The sequence below is a fragment of the Tympanuchus pallidicinctus genome, unplaced genomic scaffold (genome assembly GCF_026119805.1).
Source record: "Tympanuchus pallidicinctus isolate F22 unplaced genomic scaffold, pur_lepc_1.0 scaffold17, whole genome shotgun sequence".
Lineage (NCBI taxonomy): Eukaryota > Metazoa > Chordata > Aves > Galliformes > Phasianidae > Tympanuchus > Tympanuchus pallidicinctus.
Window position 1 is genome coordinate 13,134,085 of NW_026294690.1, and position 15,589 is coordinate 13,149,673.

At 45.6% G+C, this 15,589-nt stretch overlaps 1 protein-coding gene across 2 annotated transcripts in view; it reads left to right on the top strand.

Annotated features, from left to right (window-relative positions):
• The first annotated feature begins 381 nt into the window (after nt 1-381).
• Nucleotides 382-15,589, top strand: part of SYNPR (synaptoporin) — a 78,773-nt gene continuing 63,565 nt past the window's right edge. The window contains exons 1-2 of one of the 2 annotated variants that reach the window (XM_052678753.1): nt 382-522; nt 608-673. In XM_052678753.1, coding sequence (XP_052534713.1) covers nt 505-522; nt 608-673 — 84 coding nt within the window. In that variant the 5' untranslated portion in view covers nt 382-504. Of the gene's footprint in view, nt 523-607; nt 674-15,589 lie in introns of those variants that run through there. The other variant, XM_052678751.1, reaches the window with a different exon arrangement.

Here is a 15,589-nt window from a genome sequence, read left to right on the forward strand (position 1 = left end):
CTGCCGCGGGGGGCCGGGGGTGGCTGGGGCGGGAGGGGAAAGGAGGACACGGGGCTCTAATGTGCCTAATGGTAGCAGCTGCTGGGTGGGCGGGGGGACGGGGAGGCAGGTTTTCTTTCCTTCTTTCTTTTGTTTTATTTATTCCCTTTCATTTATTTATTGTATTTATTCCTTCTATTTTATTTCCTTTATTTTATTCATTTCCTTTATTTCACCCTTTCTTGTCTTTCTTCTATTCCTTCGCACCTTTGACTTAAATTCCCTATTCCCCCTTTCCCTTCCGAAGCAAATAAAAACGCATCTCGAAGAACCAACCCCATCCTAAATGAACGGCGATGCTCCCGGAGCGTTCCGACGGCGCGGGGCGGCTCCGCGGGGCGGTGCGGGGGGCGCAGGGCCCCGCCCGGCTGCTCCGCCCGGCGTGCGCGGGGGCAGCGGCGCGCATCCCCGGTTGGAGGCTGGCGGGCGGCTCCGCTCCGCTCGGCTCCGCGGGGCTGCGGCGCCATGGAGGCGGTGGACCAGGTAGGACGCGCAGCTCCGCGGGTCGGGCGCAGGGGTTTGCGCGTTGCCGAAAGCTCCTCTCTGATTTCTTCTCTCTGCCCCGCAGCTCGCCTCCGCGGGGACTTTCCGCGTGGTGAAGGAGCCGTTGGCCTTCCTCAGGGTGTTGGAGTGGGTGAGTGCCGGGTGGGTCGCTGTGGGATTGGGGGCTTTTGATGGGAGAGGGGATGTCACCAAAGTGAGCCGCGCAGAACAGGTGGGAGACGGGCTGAGGATGAGGACCCGTCGTCCTGCGGTGATGGGATGGGATAGGGGGGTTTTGTGGGTGCCCCCCGGGCTTTTGCAGGTTGGAAAAAAAAAAATAAAAATCTCATTATGCATTTAGCAAACTTGTCTCTGGGCCAAGCGGGAAAGGAGGCAGATAATTGGTTTGTGGAGCAATGTCACTGTTTGTTGCTCTGATGCTCATTCGTAGTGAAGTCTGCAGGTCAAATGACATTCATCGCCAGTAGGTCTGCGGGAGGAGAGAGCGGCTCTGAACGGAAAGTTCAGAACATGTCATGGAGGATTAATCACATTCCCCTAACGCCGACTGGCTGGGGAATTATGTAAGCTGCATATTTTGGGGGGCAGGTCTGCGTGCGGGTGCCGTTACCCACATGCTGGCACCCACTTTGCTCACCATAATGAAGAGCTGTTGAGGTATGCTGGGGGTTGCTGACCCCCAGAGCCCTGCACGTCCAGCAGAGCTGGGTGATGGGCACTGGGATGCAAGCTTGGGATGAGCTGGTCCTGCAGTGGGGTGACTTGTGTGCAACGCTCCCAGCATCCCAGCAGTGCTGCTGCTGCTGCTTCCAGGAGAACTGGGGTGCTCAGGGGCTGAGCCCTGAGCTCTCCCTGCTGCTTGCTGTGAAAGCAATTTTGGAGCAGAACAGAGAGTGAAGCTATTTCCATGGCAAATCACTGCTGGGAGTGTGGTGTCTTCACTATGTGCAGCTGTGCTGGTGGTGGCAGGGCAGTGAGCTCCAGGGGGGGCACGGGCTTTGACCTTGCAGGAAACTGTTCCCCACAGAGCATTGGCATTTTTGGGGAGTATGTGGGAGCTCTCAGGGCTCTTTCCTTGACAATTGCCCAGTTCTGTAACTTTTTCCAACTGCTGAATGTAAACCTGCCTTTATCATGGTTGAAAACCACTTGTAAAAACTCTACTGTTGCTCCATCTGCACATTGCCTGCTTGCATGTATACAAATATGCAGGGGTCTGTAACAGAAACACAGCCCTCAGGCACTGCTGGGGGGGTTGATCCTTTGGAAAAGGGCAAAAGATTCTAAAGTATCAGAATTCGATGGTCTGAGAAACAACTTCAAATTTTGAATGTACGTGTGAGTGGAATTAAGCATGCCTTAGTGTAAAGACTAAGACTTTATCTATTGACTTTGTGGATTACCTGAATTCCAGCTCTCTTCACTTCATCTTGCTGCTCCTATCCTTCTCCTATCGCCATGCTTGCCATCTCTCCACCATCTCTGGTTCCGATAAGTGTCTCTCTCTCCCTCTGACTCCTTTTTTCACTCCAGCTGTCATTTTGAACTCCAAAACAGACCCAAAGCTCTGGCAGATTCTGTGGCAGCTTTCACATTCCCCAGCAGCATTGCAGCCTTCAGTGCACTTGATCAGAACAGTCAAATTTCCCTGCTAATTGCTGGATTTACAGCTGTTTCATTTTGGGTGTTAAATGATGTGCGAGTGGGGTTTTTATGCAGAAAGTGCTGGTGACAGTGGAATTTATTAAAGCTGCTCTCATTACTGCTGATGAGTTTCTCAGAGGTTTACAGTAATCACCTATAGGAAGGTGTGACTGACGTTGTGTGATGACGTGACAGCTGAATCACAACACACATGGAGCTTTAGGATATGGGAAAGCAACTGCAAGTGGTTTTGCATCACATTCTTTTGGCTTATTTATCATCTAAAGGGAGGTGTTAATTTCTGCTTTTGGAAAACTTGTGCTTTTCTTTTTTAAATGCTTGTTTCCCAGAAAGCCAAGTTCTGGACTTCAGAAGCTGTTAGGACATAGGGGTGGGAAGGCTACAGCATGGGTGGCACGCTGGGACCAATCCTCAGCTGGTCCAGGGAGGCCAAACCCTAACATGTGCTCCCATCTTGTGATCTGTTTGGGTAGGTCCATGGAGGAGGTAGTTCAGGGGTCTTTGTCTTTATTAATAAACCTACCTCTGCATTGTAAACAATGCAAATACTTTCAAGTCTGGAGACAACCTGGGTAGCTGTAGGTTCTCAGGCTGATAACTGCAGTCTGTCATTGTGCAAGTTCCATGAGCTCATGGAGCTGTGTCTGGAGGCACTGCATTGGGCCTCTTGCAATCTTCTGCTTTGATTATTGCTCAGCGCTGTGAGAGAAGATGCTGAAATAGGACTGATTCTTCTGAATATTCATGGTGTGTTTTCACTTGTATTTCTTGCGTACTTTGCAATCTATTTCCAGGCAAGAAATTGCATTTGGAGGCCATTAACAGACAACACTGGCTCAGGCCCAGGAAAGGTTAGGAAAAGAAAAAAGTGACTTGTAGCAATTGAACACCAGAGCTGTGTTTTCTAGGGGAAGTTCAGAGCTCTACATTGGTTATAAATGGTGTACTCACAGCATAGGGATCACAGTTCTGGGCTTGGAAAATTGCACACAGCTGTGCTAGATAGGCTCTGGATGTTCCCAGTTCTGAGTCAACTCTTGCTTTGTGGCATGTGTTGGGGAAAGCTGCTGTGATTGCTCTTCTGCCCCTTCATCCCCCTGCCTGATCTTCACTTGAGACAAGGGGATGCTGCTGATGTTTATTTCTCATAATTGTCTGCTATGGCTCTGCAGTCCTCTGTGACCAGTTAAGTGTCACAGCTTTCCCTGAGAAAGGACTCTCCTCAGTGTGCACCTGACAGCAGTGGGTAAGGAAAGATGAAAGAAATATTTGCTTGTCACCCTGGATTAATTTCCATCACATGGATGTCTGGATGTGTTTGGATTGCTTTGATTGGGTCTGTGAAAAGTAAGCAGGAAAAGCAAATTTGTCACTTGTGTTATATTTGTGTCATGGTTGTTGCTTCTCTGGAGCAAATCTACTGAAAAGCAGAACTTTGTGTGTCTACAAAGGAAGCACTTGATGTGCATGCCACTATGGAGCCAGCCAACCTGCAAAACCTGCAAAAATATTTTGGTAAATGGCATCAGGCTGAGGTTTTAAGAGCCTTTCCCCTCTCTTCCTGTGGCTTACAGAACTGTACTGCTGCTCATCCCTTGTACATAGCAATGTGTGTTCCTGGGAGCTGTCTTACAGCTGTGGTTTTCAGCTGTTGGTGGTGTTGCAGGCTGGAAAACACTTCTGGGGTTTTTCTTGAGGGTGTTGACATTGAGATGCTTAATGAACCTGAATCTATCTGAAGAGTTGTTATAATTCATGCTTTGTGCAGAAAAATTACATTCTGGTCTTTGCATGACTGCAGATAGTCGCTGCACGTGATTCTGCTCAGGATGTACAAAAGGTTTCCAAAGCAGTGCCTGGCATTTGGACAACAGATCCTCATTCATCTCTGATGGAAACTAGACATATGAATTGCCAGGAAGGTTTCAAAACTATGTGCACATGGACCAAACTAACCCTGCTCTGCTTCCTTGCCCTCGTGATGTGATCTTTTGGCTCAGGAGCTGGGAAGAAAAGCCTGGCAAGTGCAAAGCTTGCTTTGTTTGCATGGCCTCTGAAAGGGTTAGCAATCTTTCCGTGCAAACAGATGTATGCTTGGAAGACAAAGGGAATCTCAGTCTACAAAAACTGATGAGAAGTCTTATTAGGACAAAAGTCCTAATGCTGATTGCTCATCTGGCCATGGTGCCCTTCTTTGGATTATATTTGCGTGCATGTGAGTGGATGTAAGTAGCTGCACGCTTCCAATTGTATCCTAGAAAATCTTAGATGTCATGAGTTGATGAAAATAATGATAAAACAGGTTACATGCACGAGGCATTGATTAATATTATGGTCCTGAGATTCTTTTCAAGTTGTTGGATCCACTTCATCACATTTGCTTGTGTTTGCATTTTGCCTAACCAGAAGGTGGCTGTCTAGTCTGGCATGGGCATAGAGTGGTCTGTAAGGAGTCCTATAGGTGATAGAGTCGAGTAATCCTGATGGAGTTTAATGTTCATGGATGGCTGGAGGGTTGGGTGTTTGCTCTTCTCTGTCCTTGGATTGAGAGAAAAGCCTTAAAATAATATTTTTCCTGCCTACTGATGTTGCTTGTGCAACCTCAGGACCACGTTCTGTTTTGGATCTGTTCATCTTGATGTGTAGGATACACAAATATGTCAAAAAACATATTGTTATCTTTTGATGTCTTCCTTATGAAGTAGGTACCTGGTTGTTTTTGAAAACCTCACCCCAGTTACTATCTCAGAAATCTTGTATCTACAGCATCAGGTCAATACAATGTGTGCTACTTCATGAAAAAATGCAAATCCATTTATATGGTATTTTAGTACTACAAAGGTAATTACCATGTAACTAACCTTTGATGGGATGATTTCTTATAGGCAGCTTAGCATAATGCATGCAAAACACTCTGCATTTCAGCACTGTGGAACAAGGGGATGTGAGCACACAACAGAATGGAGCCCTGTGAGCTGGCTCTGTTGGTCCCTGTGGTTGGACATACAACTTCTGGACACTTAGCAGGGCATCACTCACTGCAGCCTCATTGAAGACAGATGTGAACCCATATCTCACCACTGGTGGGACTGAGGTGAAGGCAACAGAAGCCCTCAGTGCGTGTGCAGTATTTTACCTTGTGGTTTTAAAGTCTCAGCTTCTGGGAGTCTTGTGATTCTGAAACCTTTGGCTCTGATAAGCCATATGCTACCATATGGTAGTTGAAGAGAGATGGAAGCCCTGAAGACTGAAAACCCAGCAGACAAGCAAAGGAGCAGAAAATCTGTTCTGTGATCCCCTGTTTCCATGCAGACTGCACAGAGCTGGCTGTTCTACACACTGCTCACATGCATGTTTTTTGTGCATGGTACAAATTCAGGAACAGGCAAAGAAGGAAGGGGGAAAGGTCAGTGATGCCTGACCACATTGCAAACAAAGAGCATATTTCATCTGGGGTGTGCTTGCCATCTCTGCTTGGGCTCAAGCTATAATCATGGCAGAATCAATTTTAAAAGGTCACAGCTTGTTGAAGGCTTGATGATTCTTAGGCAGGCCAAGTCCAGGCTGAGTGGGACTGGGTATGCAGGAGTTGCACTGGATTAGTGTGGCTGAGAAAGTGTGCTTTGGGAAGTGGGGGTTCTTTGGAGTGAGGAACTCCATAGGCATCCCTGAGTGAACCTGGCCAAATCTCTTTATGGTAAGCCACTTTCCTGATGGCAGACTCAGCTGCTGTTATCTGAGTATGGCTGTTCCAAGCTGTAGGAAGAAAAGATGAGGAGAGAAACTCATTTATGCTAAATTTGATTATATATGCAAACCAGGTTTCTATGAAAGGAAGAACAAAAATGATCTGACTTTCAAACTAGCAAGGAGATGGATGGAGATAGAGGTCTGTGTCATTAGAGTACACAGTTACAGGATCCTTGCCAGTTTTTATGAGGGAGATGTTTCAGTCATCACCCCTGTAAATCAGCATCTGCATAATTGGAGCCCCGGGTGAAAGCCCTGCCTGTTGACATCTCTGGATTCCAGTGTTGCAGTCAGGGAGGAACGTGCTCATGACAAAGAGCTGCCATCCTTTGGATCTTGCAGTCCCCATGTGAACCTGGGCTCGTGTACCAGCTTCTCCTTGGAACTGAGTGAAAGCAATCAAGTGTTACACTCCAGGAACACAGAGCAGCAAAGAGCCCTTGTCTGTCTGCCCATCCAGCCTGGCACTTGGCCAGAGGGGTTTTAAGGGATGGGTCGATGGTTGGACTAGATGGTATTAAGTGGTCTTTTCCAGCCTTAGTGATTCTATGATTCTCTGATAAAGGCTTTTGCTCTTGGGGGATCCAGCAGGTGTTGCAAAGAACTTAGTGGGAAGGAACATGTGGAGGTGCTGCTTTTGAGGTGTTGGATCAAAGTGTCACATGTACTGCAAAAGCACAGTTGCTAAGGTGACAGCTTGCTTTCTTTTTGGCAAAAGGAAAAGAATACTGAATATGGACCAACTGCCAGCTTTTGTACTATTTAATTTGCACAGTTTCATCTTTTGGCCATTGCAGAAACTTCTCGAGTTGGTCTTTGGAAGCAGTGTTTTCCCACTCAGAGTACTGCACTTGCTCAGCTGGAAAAGCCAATAGTGCTGCTCATTCTCAGTGAAATGCATAAGCCATGTAAAGTGATGGTGTTTTCAACGAGTATAACAACAGATACAAATCACAGCGTTAAAAGTTTGGCAATGGCATTCAGTCAGAGAAGTATTTTCAAGGAGCCAATTATAAAGACCAAAAATGTTGTGTTGGTTTATTGGCAGTCTGTGCTCATACATGCATTTGCATCCCTGAGTGCACAGAGGGTTGCTGCATGTGTGCATTTGCAAGTAGCTCAAAGCTAATCTCAGATGCACAGGGGGGTGAGAACTGGTGGTCACACTCAGGGTTGTGGCTGTGATGGGAGGACCAAAATCCAGGCAGCAGACAGCTCAGTTACTGCCAGGCCTGAGTATCTTTATAATATTTCTTGGGGAGGAAGCTCAGCAAAGGATCGGACAAATGTGGTCCCTTGAGTTGAGGGGCTCTCTGTAGGAGCAGCCTTGTGCAGCATGGCTCAGTGCTGTGTCCCAGCAGTGGAGAGGAAAGCAGAAAGGATTGGGGTCATTTCTTCACCAAGAGGTCCCAGTGGGCATGCCATTCACCCATGAGTACTGGAAGGCAGCACATAGCCTCCCACGTCTCTGTGCTAAGGAAGCAGGTGAAAAGCTGTAGAGCTGTAAGGTTTCACCAGCACTTTATAAATAATCAGATGATAATGGCCTTACTTTGTGCCAGCAGAGGTGCAGGTTGGATATTAGGAAAAATGTCTTCTCAGAAAGAGTGGTGAGGCACTGGCATAGGCTGCCCAGGCAGAGGATGGAATCACTGATCCTGGAGGTGCTGAAGAACCATGGAGATGTGGCAGTGAAGGTAAAATAAATGTATCTGACTGTCCTGCAAAACTCCTGCCCAGTCAACCCGATCCTTCTTCCTTGAGAAATACCAGAGCTATTGCAAACAGCCTGAGTGAATGTTTGTGGGAAGTGAATAGGCAGCTGTGTGCTTCTGCCACCTCAGCTGGTGGCTCTGGGTAACTGCTCTTCACAGTTCCCTGAATTTCCAGCACAAGTTTGTGCTGGCTGTCCTCAGCTGATGTATGTGCTCTGCCCTCTGGTGTTATTCCTCAGGTGATGCGAATCCAATCCAAAGTATGTGGTTTGAAATGCCAATCCTAGGCTCCAGCCCTCTGACATTTGCTAGTTAGGTGCTCATATTGGCATCCCATATTGTAGAATCAGGGAATTGGAGAAACATTAAGGTTGGAAAGGACCTGCACAATCATTAAGTCCAACTGTTGCCCCCTCACCACTGTGTCCACTAACCATGTCCTAAGTGCCTTCTTCCTGATGCTGAATGAAATGTCTCCCTGGCCCATCTCGATGGAGTTGGGTTGGATACTGAAAATGGTTCTTCAAAACCTCTTCAGTGCCAAATGCTGCAGCCATAAGCCTGCAGAGCTTTGTGGATCGCCATCTCCCAGGGCAGCCTGCATGCTGGAGCAGAATTAGGTCCCACTTTGCAAGAACATGCCTGCCAGAAGAATTAAACAATGAATGCTTTCCTAGTTAATTTTAACATTTTAATTAAATTCTTTACTGCTGCGTGCCTTTGATCTCAGCGAGCTGATATACGTAGTGTCTTTTGTTGCATCCTAGCTGCATTTTATTCCAAACTTACACATAGCTGCTGGGATGTATTTGAGTATGAATAGAAGTACAAAATCACATGCTGTTAGGTGAAGAGTGCATCACAACTCACTTTGGCTGCCAAAGGCATACAGACCATGAGATTTTGTGGGCAGTGTTGGTGGTAGATGGATGGCTGAACCAGATGATCTTAGAGGTCTTTTCCAACCTTAATAATTGAGGACTATTTTAGTGATGTCTCAGTAGAGCTTCTTTTTGAATGTAGTCTCTCTCTCTTGGTAGTGCAACAAGGGGGTAGAAACATACAATGATTGAATGGCCAAGGTATTAAAGTCAGCTTCCTTCTGTTTTATAGCCTGGGGGCAGTGACTGAGGAGATGTGAAGTGTTTGGGCTGTGCCAGGTGTCAGGCAAGCAGTCATCATTGCATCAAAGTTGTTTGTAGAGCTGGTTGGAGAACACAGTTTCACTTCAGGGTTGAAAAATCACTTTTCATGTAAGTTTCCATTGGAAATTCCATCTTTCTAGTGAGATTGTGAGAGAAGAAATATTTTTGCCACAGTCTTTCAACTCAAAGCTCAGTTGGAGGTTCACGTTGGATATCAGGAAAAGGTTCATTGCTGAGGTGGTGTTTGGGCACTGGAACAGGCTTCTCTGGGAAGTGGTCAGGCACTGAACTTGCCAGAGTTCAAGAAGGCAATGCTTTCAGACACATGGTCTGATTGTTGGATGCTTCTTTGTGGAGCCAGGAATTGGATTTGATGATCCTTGTATAGGTGGTGACCAGGTTCTTGTTCCCCTCCTGCATCATGTTGTTACGCCCCAGACTTGCTTCTGGAGGGGCAAGAGCCACCTGCACCCTTGGCATTGGGACTTGCAGAGGAGGGTTAATGTTTTTTGAGCAGAGACGATGAATTTGTGGAAAAACGTGAGCAAGTTAAAAATGTAGAAAATCCTTTTGGTAGAAAACCTTCAGCTGTCAAGCACTGATTTTTAGACAGCATGCATATTGGCACTGTAGTTTATGCTTATACTTTGTGCAAGTGGCAGGAGGCTCTGTGCAATCAGAACCCATCCCAGTACAAGATCTGTGCTGTCCCAGATTCTGGGGCCTTGGCAGGCAGCTGAGGCTGTGTCTCAGTGGCTGACATACATGAGGACTCAGGGTGGATGCAGCAGAAGGTTGCCTGCTGCCACCAAGCATGATGCTGCAGTGCACTGTAAATGAGCTCTTGCCTGTGCTGCTCCCTGCATCTGGACCAGAGTGTTTTTTTTTTTTAGCAAGGGAACCAAGTGCTGGGATGGCTTGCTTTTTGTTGTTTTTTTCTTCTCCCTTCCTTTTTCCCATTTTCCTGATTTATTATTATTATTTTTTTTTTTTCCATCCCTTCCATCATGATTTTCACAGTAGACTGATAGCAACAGGAGAGCAAGGACAGGCTTGGGGCAGAACTGCGCCAGCACAGCTTGTGCTGCTCAGCAGTGAAATAGAGAAGCTCTTTCTGCCACAGCATCCAAATGTTTCATTCTTCTTTTTTTAATAAAAAAAATAGAAAAAAGAAAAAAGAAAAAAAAACCCAACAAAAACAACCCAACAACCGCTTTTCCATCTTTTTGTTTCTGTGCTCATTAGCACTGGCCACCCGTGGATGTTGTATGGGTTGTTAATGCAGCTGAAGAAGCTCTGACAAAGCGCACAAATATTGTTTCTGCAGCTTAGCACCTAAAAAGTAGTGACTCAGCAATGATCTCATGGGACGAACAGTTCCCAGCTCTTCCTGGCTTGCAGTGAGATCCACACATCCCTGGGCTGCTGGAGGCAGGGCGCTGCGTACCCCACATCTGCATCCCTCCTGCTCAGAGGCTGCTGGGTGCGAGGAGAAGAGGGCTCTCTTCAAAGAGATTTTCTGGGGGATTTTTACGCTCCATCCCGTGATGCGCTTTGGGATGCATTCAGCTTTCTCTTCTGAATAGGGCTCCAGATGATGGAAATAAATTATCATAAATTAGAATAGATTGCACTCTTCAGCATCTCTACATCTGTCATTATGTTTCTTTAACAGCTCAGTTTAACATTTATACACACTCTGACAGCAGCTACTGGTGTGTATGCTATAAATATTGGCTTGCAGAAGACATTAATGGAGTTTAGGTAAACGTTTGATGACGCTGAGATTCTGTTCCATATGGTGGCATGCAGCAAAATCGAATTCAATGTGCCATGTATAGCACTCTTGTGTTTGTATGCACCGTCCTCCTGGCTTTTTGTCAGTGTTCTGCACTACCAAGAAGTGCAGGTGCTTTCAAAGAGGAAAGTGGGTTTCTTGCAGTTGATTCTGCTGTTTATCACCTGTGCCATTTGTGATGCTTGAAGCCAACTTGTGGTCTGTGTCATAGAGTCATTAAGATTGGAGAAGACATTCATGACTGTCCATCCATCATGGCCATGCCCACTGTGTCCATTCTATGGATGGGAAGGGGCCAGGGAAAAGAGGTGTCTCAGAGAAGCAGCAGGCTGGAATTGGGCAAAGAGCTGTGGGATTGCTCTGCATTCAACATGAGGAAGAAAACCTGTGGGATTTCCTGGCCAAGACAGTGTTTCGTTAGTATTGCAGTGGGTCCCAAAGGCAGGGCACAGTCTTTGTGTGTTGGTTGGTCATGATCGCTGAATGTGGAATTTGTGAATGTCAACAAAACTGTCACCAAAACCACACTTGGCAGGAGGGTCTGCCGTATGTTCTACTGACTCACAGGAGGACAAATAGCTCAGACATCATAGCAAGAGGTAGGAAAAGCTATATTCTTCTCCCTCTGGTGTGCCTTGCCATCATCCAATAGAATTAGGACGTCTCCTGCAATTCTCTTTTTTCTTCTTTTTTTTAAAACTTTTTTTTTTTTTTTGCTAATTGCAACACCTTGATTAGTGCAGCTTGATGATGTGGCTGTCTCCTATATAGCATTTCTCTGATGTATTCTAGTTTTGAATTAGCGTTAAGGTATGCTGTGTTTTTTTGGCTCTGTGCTGCAGAGGGGGCAGCTGCAGTACAGGAGCTGGACAGCCCAGATGTGGGGCCCAGGAGAACATCTGGCTCAGGCTGGCCCCTGGGCATGGCCACTTCGTTTTCCCCTGTGTAATGCAATGTAAGTAATGAAGCAACCTCAGTGTACAAAGCAGGGGAATCTGAAGAATGCTCTTCACACCATAAATTGCTGAAGGTCTTTATGATGCCAGTGAATTAAAAATCCGAGTAGGAAAAAAAACCCCACAGTGCTGTAAGTTCAAGTCACTTCTTTCACAAGCTGCAAATGGGGAAGGGAAGAGATCTGAATGGAAATGTATTTAAATTCTTTCTGTGGCAGAGTGCTGGGTTATTGCACAGAAAACAGTGTGCTCCCTGGCACGTAGAGAACTGGAGACGTTTTTGTACAGACCAAATGAGTTTCCTTTGGTGGCATTGCCCCTTGTGATTGGGATTGTTAGGGAAATTTTCAGACCCTTGCAGGTTGCTTCTTTTAGAAGACGTTGCTTCAGGTGTTTCAGTGATCCACCTGTGTTTATTTGCATAGAGATGCTGCTCCCTCCATGCTGGCTGGGCACCAAGCCCTCTTTCTTACCTTCTCTCAGGTTTTCAGGTTTTAGCATTGTTCTGCCTGGTTGCCCAGTCCTCCTGCCTCAGCCTTCCTGCTCTTGCTGCCTCCTGCAGAAAGAAATGTGTTTACAAAACTCTTCCCTGGCAAAGCAGCCTTGCCTGTGATTTTCCTCTGGGCAGCTAATTGTGTCTGAGCTTGGGGCTTGCATTTACATCTCTTGAATGATACCATAAAGAAGTAAGTAGTATTTAAAGAAAGGCAGTGTTTATGTTTGCTTGCTCTTAAAGACATTTTAACCCAGGCAACATGATTTCATGGTGAGCCTTGCTCCATTGAACCTTCTCCAAGCTGCAGGAGAAGATGAAGTCTGGGGGCAGTTTTAAAATGCTGAAATCTCCTTTTCTTTCTATTTCTTGTGTTTCTTTTCTGTTTTGTTTTTTTTTTAGCTCTCTGAGGTGTGTAATTTCAAACCTGGAGGCTCTGGTGCAGCCCTTACCATGTAGCTACGGCAGGTTTCTGTGATACCCTCATACAAAGGGTGGATTTGAGGAGGGGTGTTCTGTAGTTGGAAGTTCATGGAAATGAGACACGTGCATCTTGAGAATATCTCCTTCTGGGGGTTATTTAATTAACTGCGAAGTTTTGTTTTGCTCTGAACAAAGCTGTAAAGATACTCTTGGGTAGAAGGGAGGGAAAGGTGAGGCAGGGGCACAGGCTGCCCAGAGAAGTTGTGGATTCCCCATCCCTGGAAGTGTTCAAGGCCAGGTTAAATGGGGCCCTGGGCAACTTGATCTGGTATCTGATTTAGTGGTTGGGGGTTGGAGGTAGATGATTTTTGAGGTCCATTCCAATCCAAGCCATTTTATGATTCTATGAAAGGAGCCTTTGTTCTGGGTGGATTATTTGTTTTCAAATATACACGATGTTCTCATAGAAAATGAGTCTATGTGCTGCTTTAATTAATCTGTCAAGTTTTGTCTTTCACATATGACTGATGTTCACAAATCCTCAAACTATTTCTTTTGGGCTTTCTGTCCCCATAGTATAATGGAGATGACCCATTCCCATCTCCAGCTGCCCTCCATATCTGGCCATAAGCCCCTTTAGGGTAGGATGGGAGAAACGTTGCACTTTTTGCACTCAATCAGTGCTGGATCTCAAAGTTTAAAAATATCACAAGTGAAAAACATGAATGTGAGTCATACAGAAAACACCATTTCCAAGGAAGTATAAATATCAGAGAAACACATTCTTCAGATGTTTCCTCCTCCAAACAGGTATTCACATCCAAGATTTCTGTTTGAAGTGTTCAAAGACATTGGCTCCCTGCTGTCAGAGTGACCATTAGGTACAAGAGATGCCTATCAAGTATTGATAGCTAACATCTTCCTGGAGCTAAAATAGTCACAAAGGGCTGGGTGAGCTTTGAATGAAAGGGAGAAAGTAGGGGAGGCTGCAACTTCTCTTCTTGTGGCAGGATACTCTAGTGATCTCCATAAACACCTCTTCTGCAAAGGTTGGTCCCCACTTTGGACCTGAATGCTCAACTGCATCTCACACATTGAGTACTGCCCTCCGGGGCAGCACATCTGCATACTTTAGGGGAGCAAGTGTCCCACTTGCCTCTCAGCAGCTGGGAAATGAGGGTTTTGTACCAGCCAGGCTTGCTCTGATGCCAGTGTGTGTTAAAAAATGCATGTGCGTTTCCTTGTGTTTTTACAGGATTGATATTTTCAAGGCTTTTTGATAGAAAATTGCTGAGAATTATTTAAATCTGAGACGTGCCGCAGAGATCAGAGAACTCTTATAAACTCTTGAATTAGTAATGTTGAATTAGACATGAGAAAATCCTTTTCGGCTTAAATGGTGAATAGGCTTTTCTCAGAACTTTTTACGAGTTTAATATCTTCATTCATCCTTCTAATAAGTGTTACAGCTTTGGCTTTCCCTGTGTGTACATGCTCAGTGGATGCAGTTCAGCCAAACTGTACATTTCTAGGGCTATCGGGGAGCCCTGGAAGCTCGTACCTTTTGTAGGGTCCCTCTCCATAGCGAGCTGCTGTGATAACCTGGGAAAGCAATGCTCACCTTGGTCGCACCAGCTGGATCCCATTTGTGTTGCCTTTCAGAGTCTCATCTGCAGCACATGGAGCAGAGCCCAAGGCAGTGCTTTGCTGCCTGAGGTTGGTGCCTGATGAACTGAAGGGATAAATACAGCGAGAATCTGCCTTTCCCTGTTCCCTTTGAGAGTGCACGTAAGTGTTAGGTGAGCCATGTTTGAAGAGACATCATGAAGTGAGCTTTCAAATATTTCCTTGAAGTTCTGTTAATTATTTCGCTGCAACGGTAAGGAACAAAGCAGAAGAATCAATATGCCTAATTAATACATCTAAATGCAAGAGAAATTAGCCAGCAAACTCTCCCTTCTCTGGGGAGGATTAATCTTCCTATGCTCTATTTCAAATGTCTTCCAGAAAAATGAAAGGCTTATCACCTAGGAAACACGCGGTCCTAATCGCCCAGGTCTGGCACTTGGGTTTACAGCTGGTGAGGGGACTCATACTGAGTTGGTCTTCTGAAGTGCAAAATTAGATTGTTTTCTTGTGTTTAACTGTTGTAGTAAGAGTTCTGAAGCTGAGTGATTTGAATGACAGATGCTAGCAGTGCGTGCATCGTATTTAATCTGGAGACGTCCCCTGGCTCTGGATGCAGTGATGGGCACACTTGTCACCCACATGAAGGGCTGGGTTGGTCCTGGACCTGGCCCTGCTGATTAGCTGAGCTTTTCAGCACCAAAGTGCTGTATTGATGGGTCTGCGCTGCTTACGGAGCTGCCTTGTTTACCTCTGCACAGTGCAATAAGTGCTTTTCTGACAGCTGTATGAGACTCTGAGAAGATACTGTTTTGCTGTGACCTGCTGGGAAATGTCCAGGAGATGCTTACAGGTGCTCTTGGTGGGATCTTGTTTCTTCATCCTCGAATTGGTCACTGAAATGAAATGACAAAAGTTTTTTCTGCTTACCAGGTTCAGTATTGCAGTGTGTTCTGGTTCCAACTCCTTACAGTTGGTGCGTACCAAGCCAATAATACTTGTGATATTTCTGTTCGGTTGATTACAATAATTTTAAGCTCTTACACAGATGTAAGATGATTTCAAATGGAGTATTTAAGTGAATAAATTCATCTTGATGTAAAATACGTCCACCCTCTGTCAGCCAGTTGGGTCTGGTTTTCTTTTGACTCTTGTCATTCATTGTCTTCATTCATTGTTGTTCTGGTGGTAATCCTAGGCTGGAAGTACTAAGATGTTTTCCCTAGAATATGACCACATTCATATACATGCAGATCATGTCTGGGAAGACAAAGGTTGGGTTTATTCCTCATCTGAAAGCCCACCTCACTTTAAAGAAGGTTCAGCAGCTAAAATACGAAATCTGAATAAATAAAAAATAATTTCAGAAGGGCAATTTCTTTTCATAACACTGAGGAAATCAGCCTTACAGTTCACAAACTGAGATGACAGCTGGCTGTAGGAAAATACTTCAGTCCATCAATTAATTTACATTT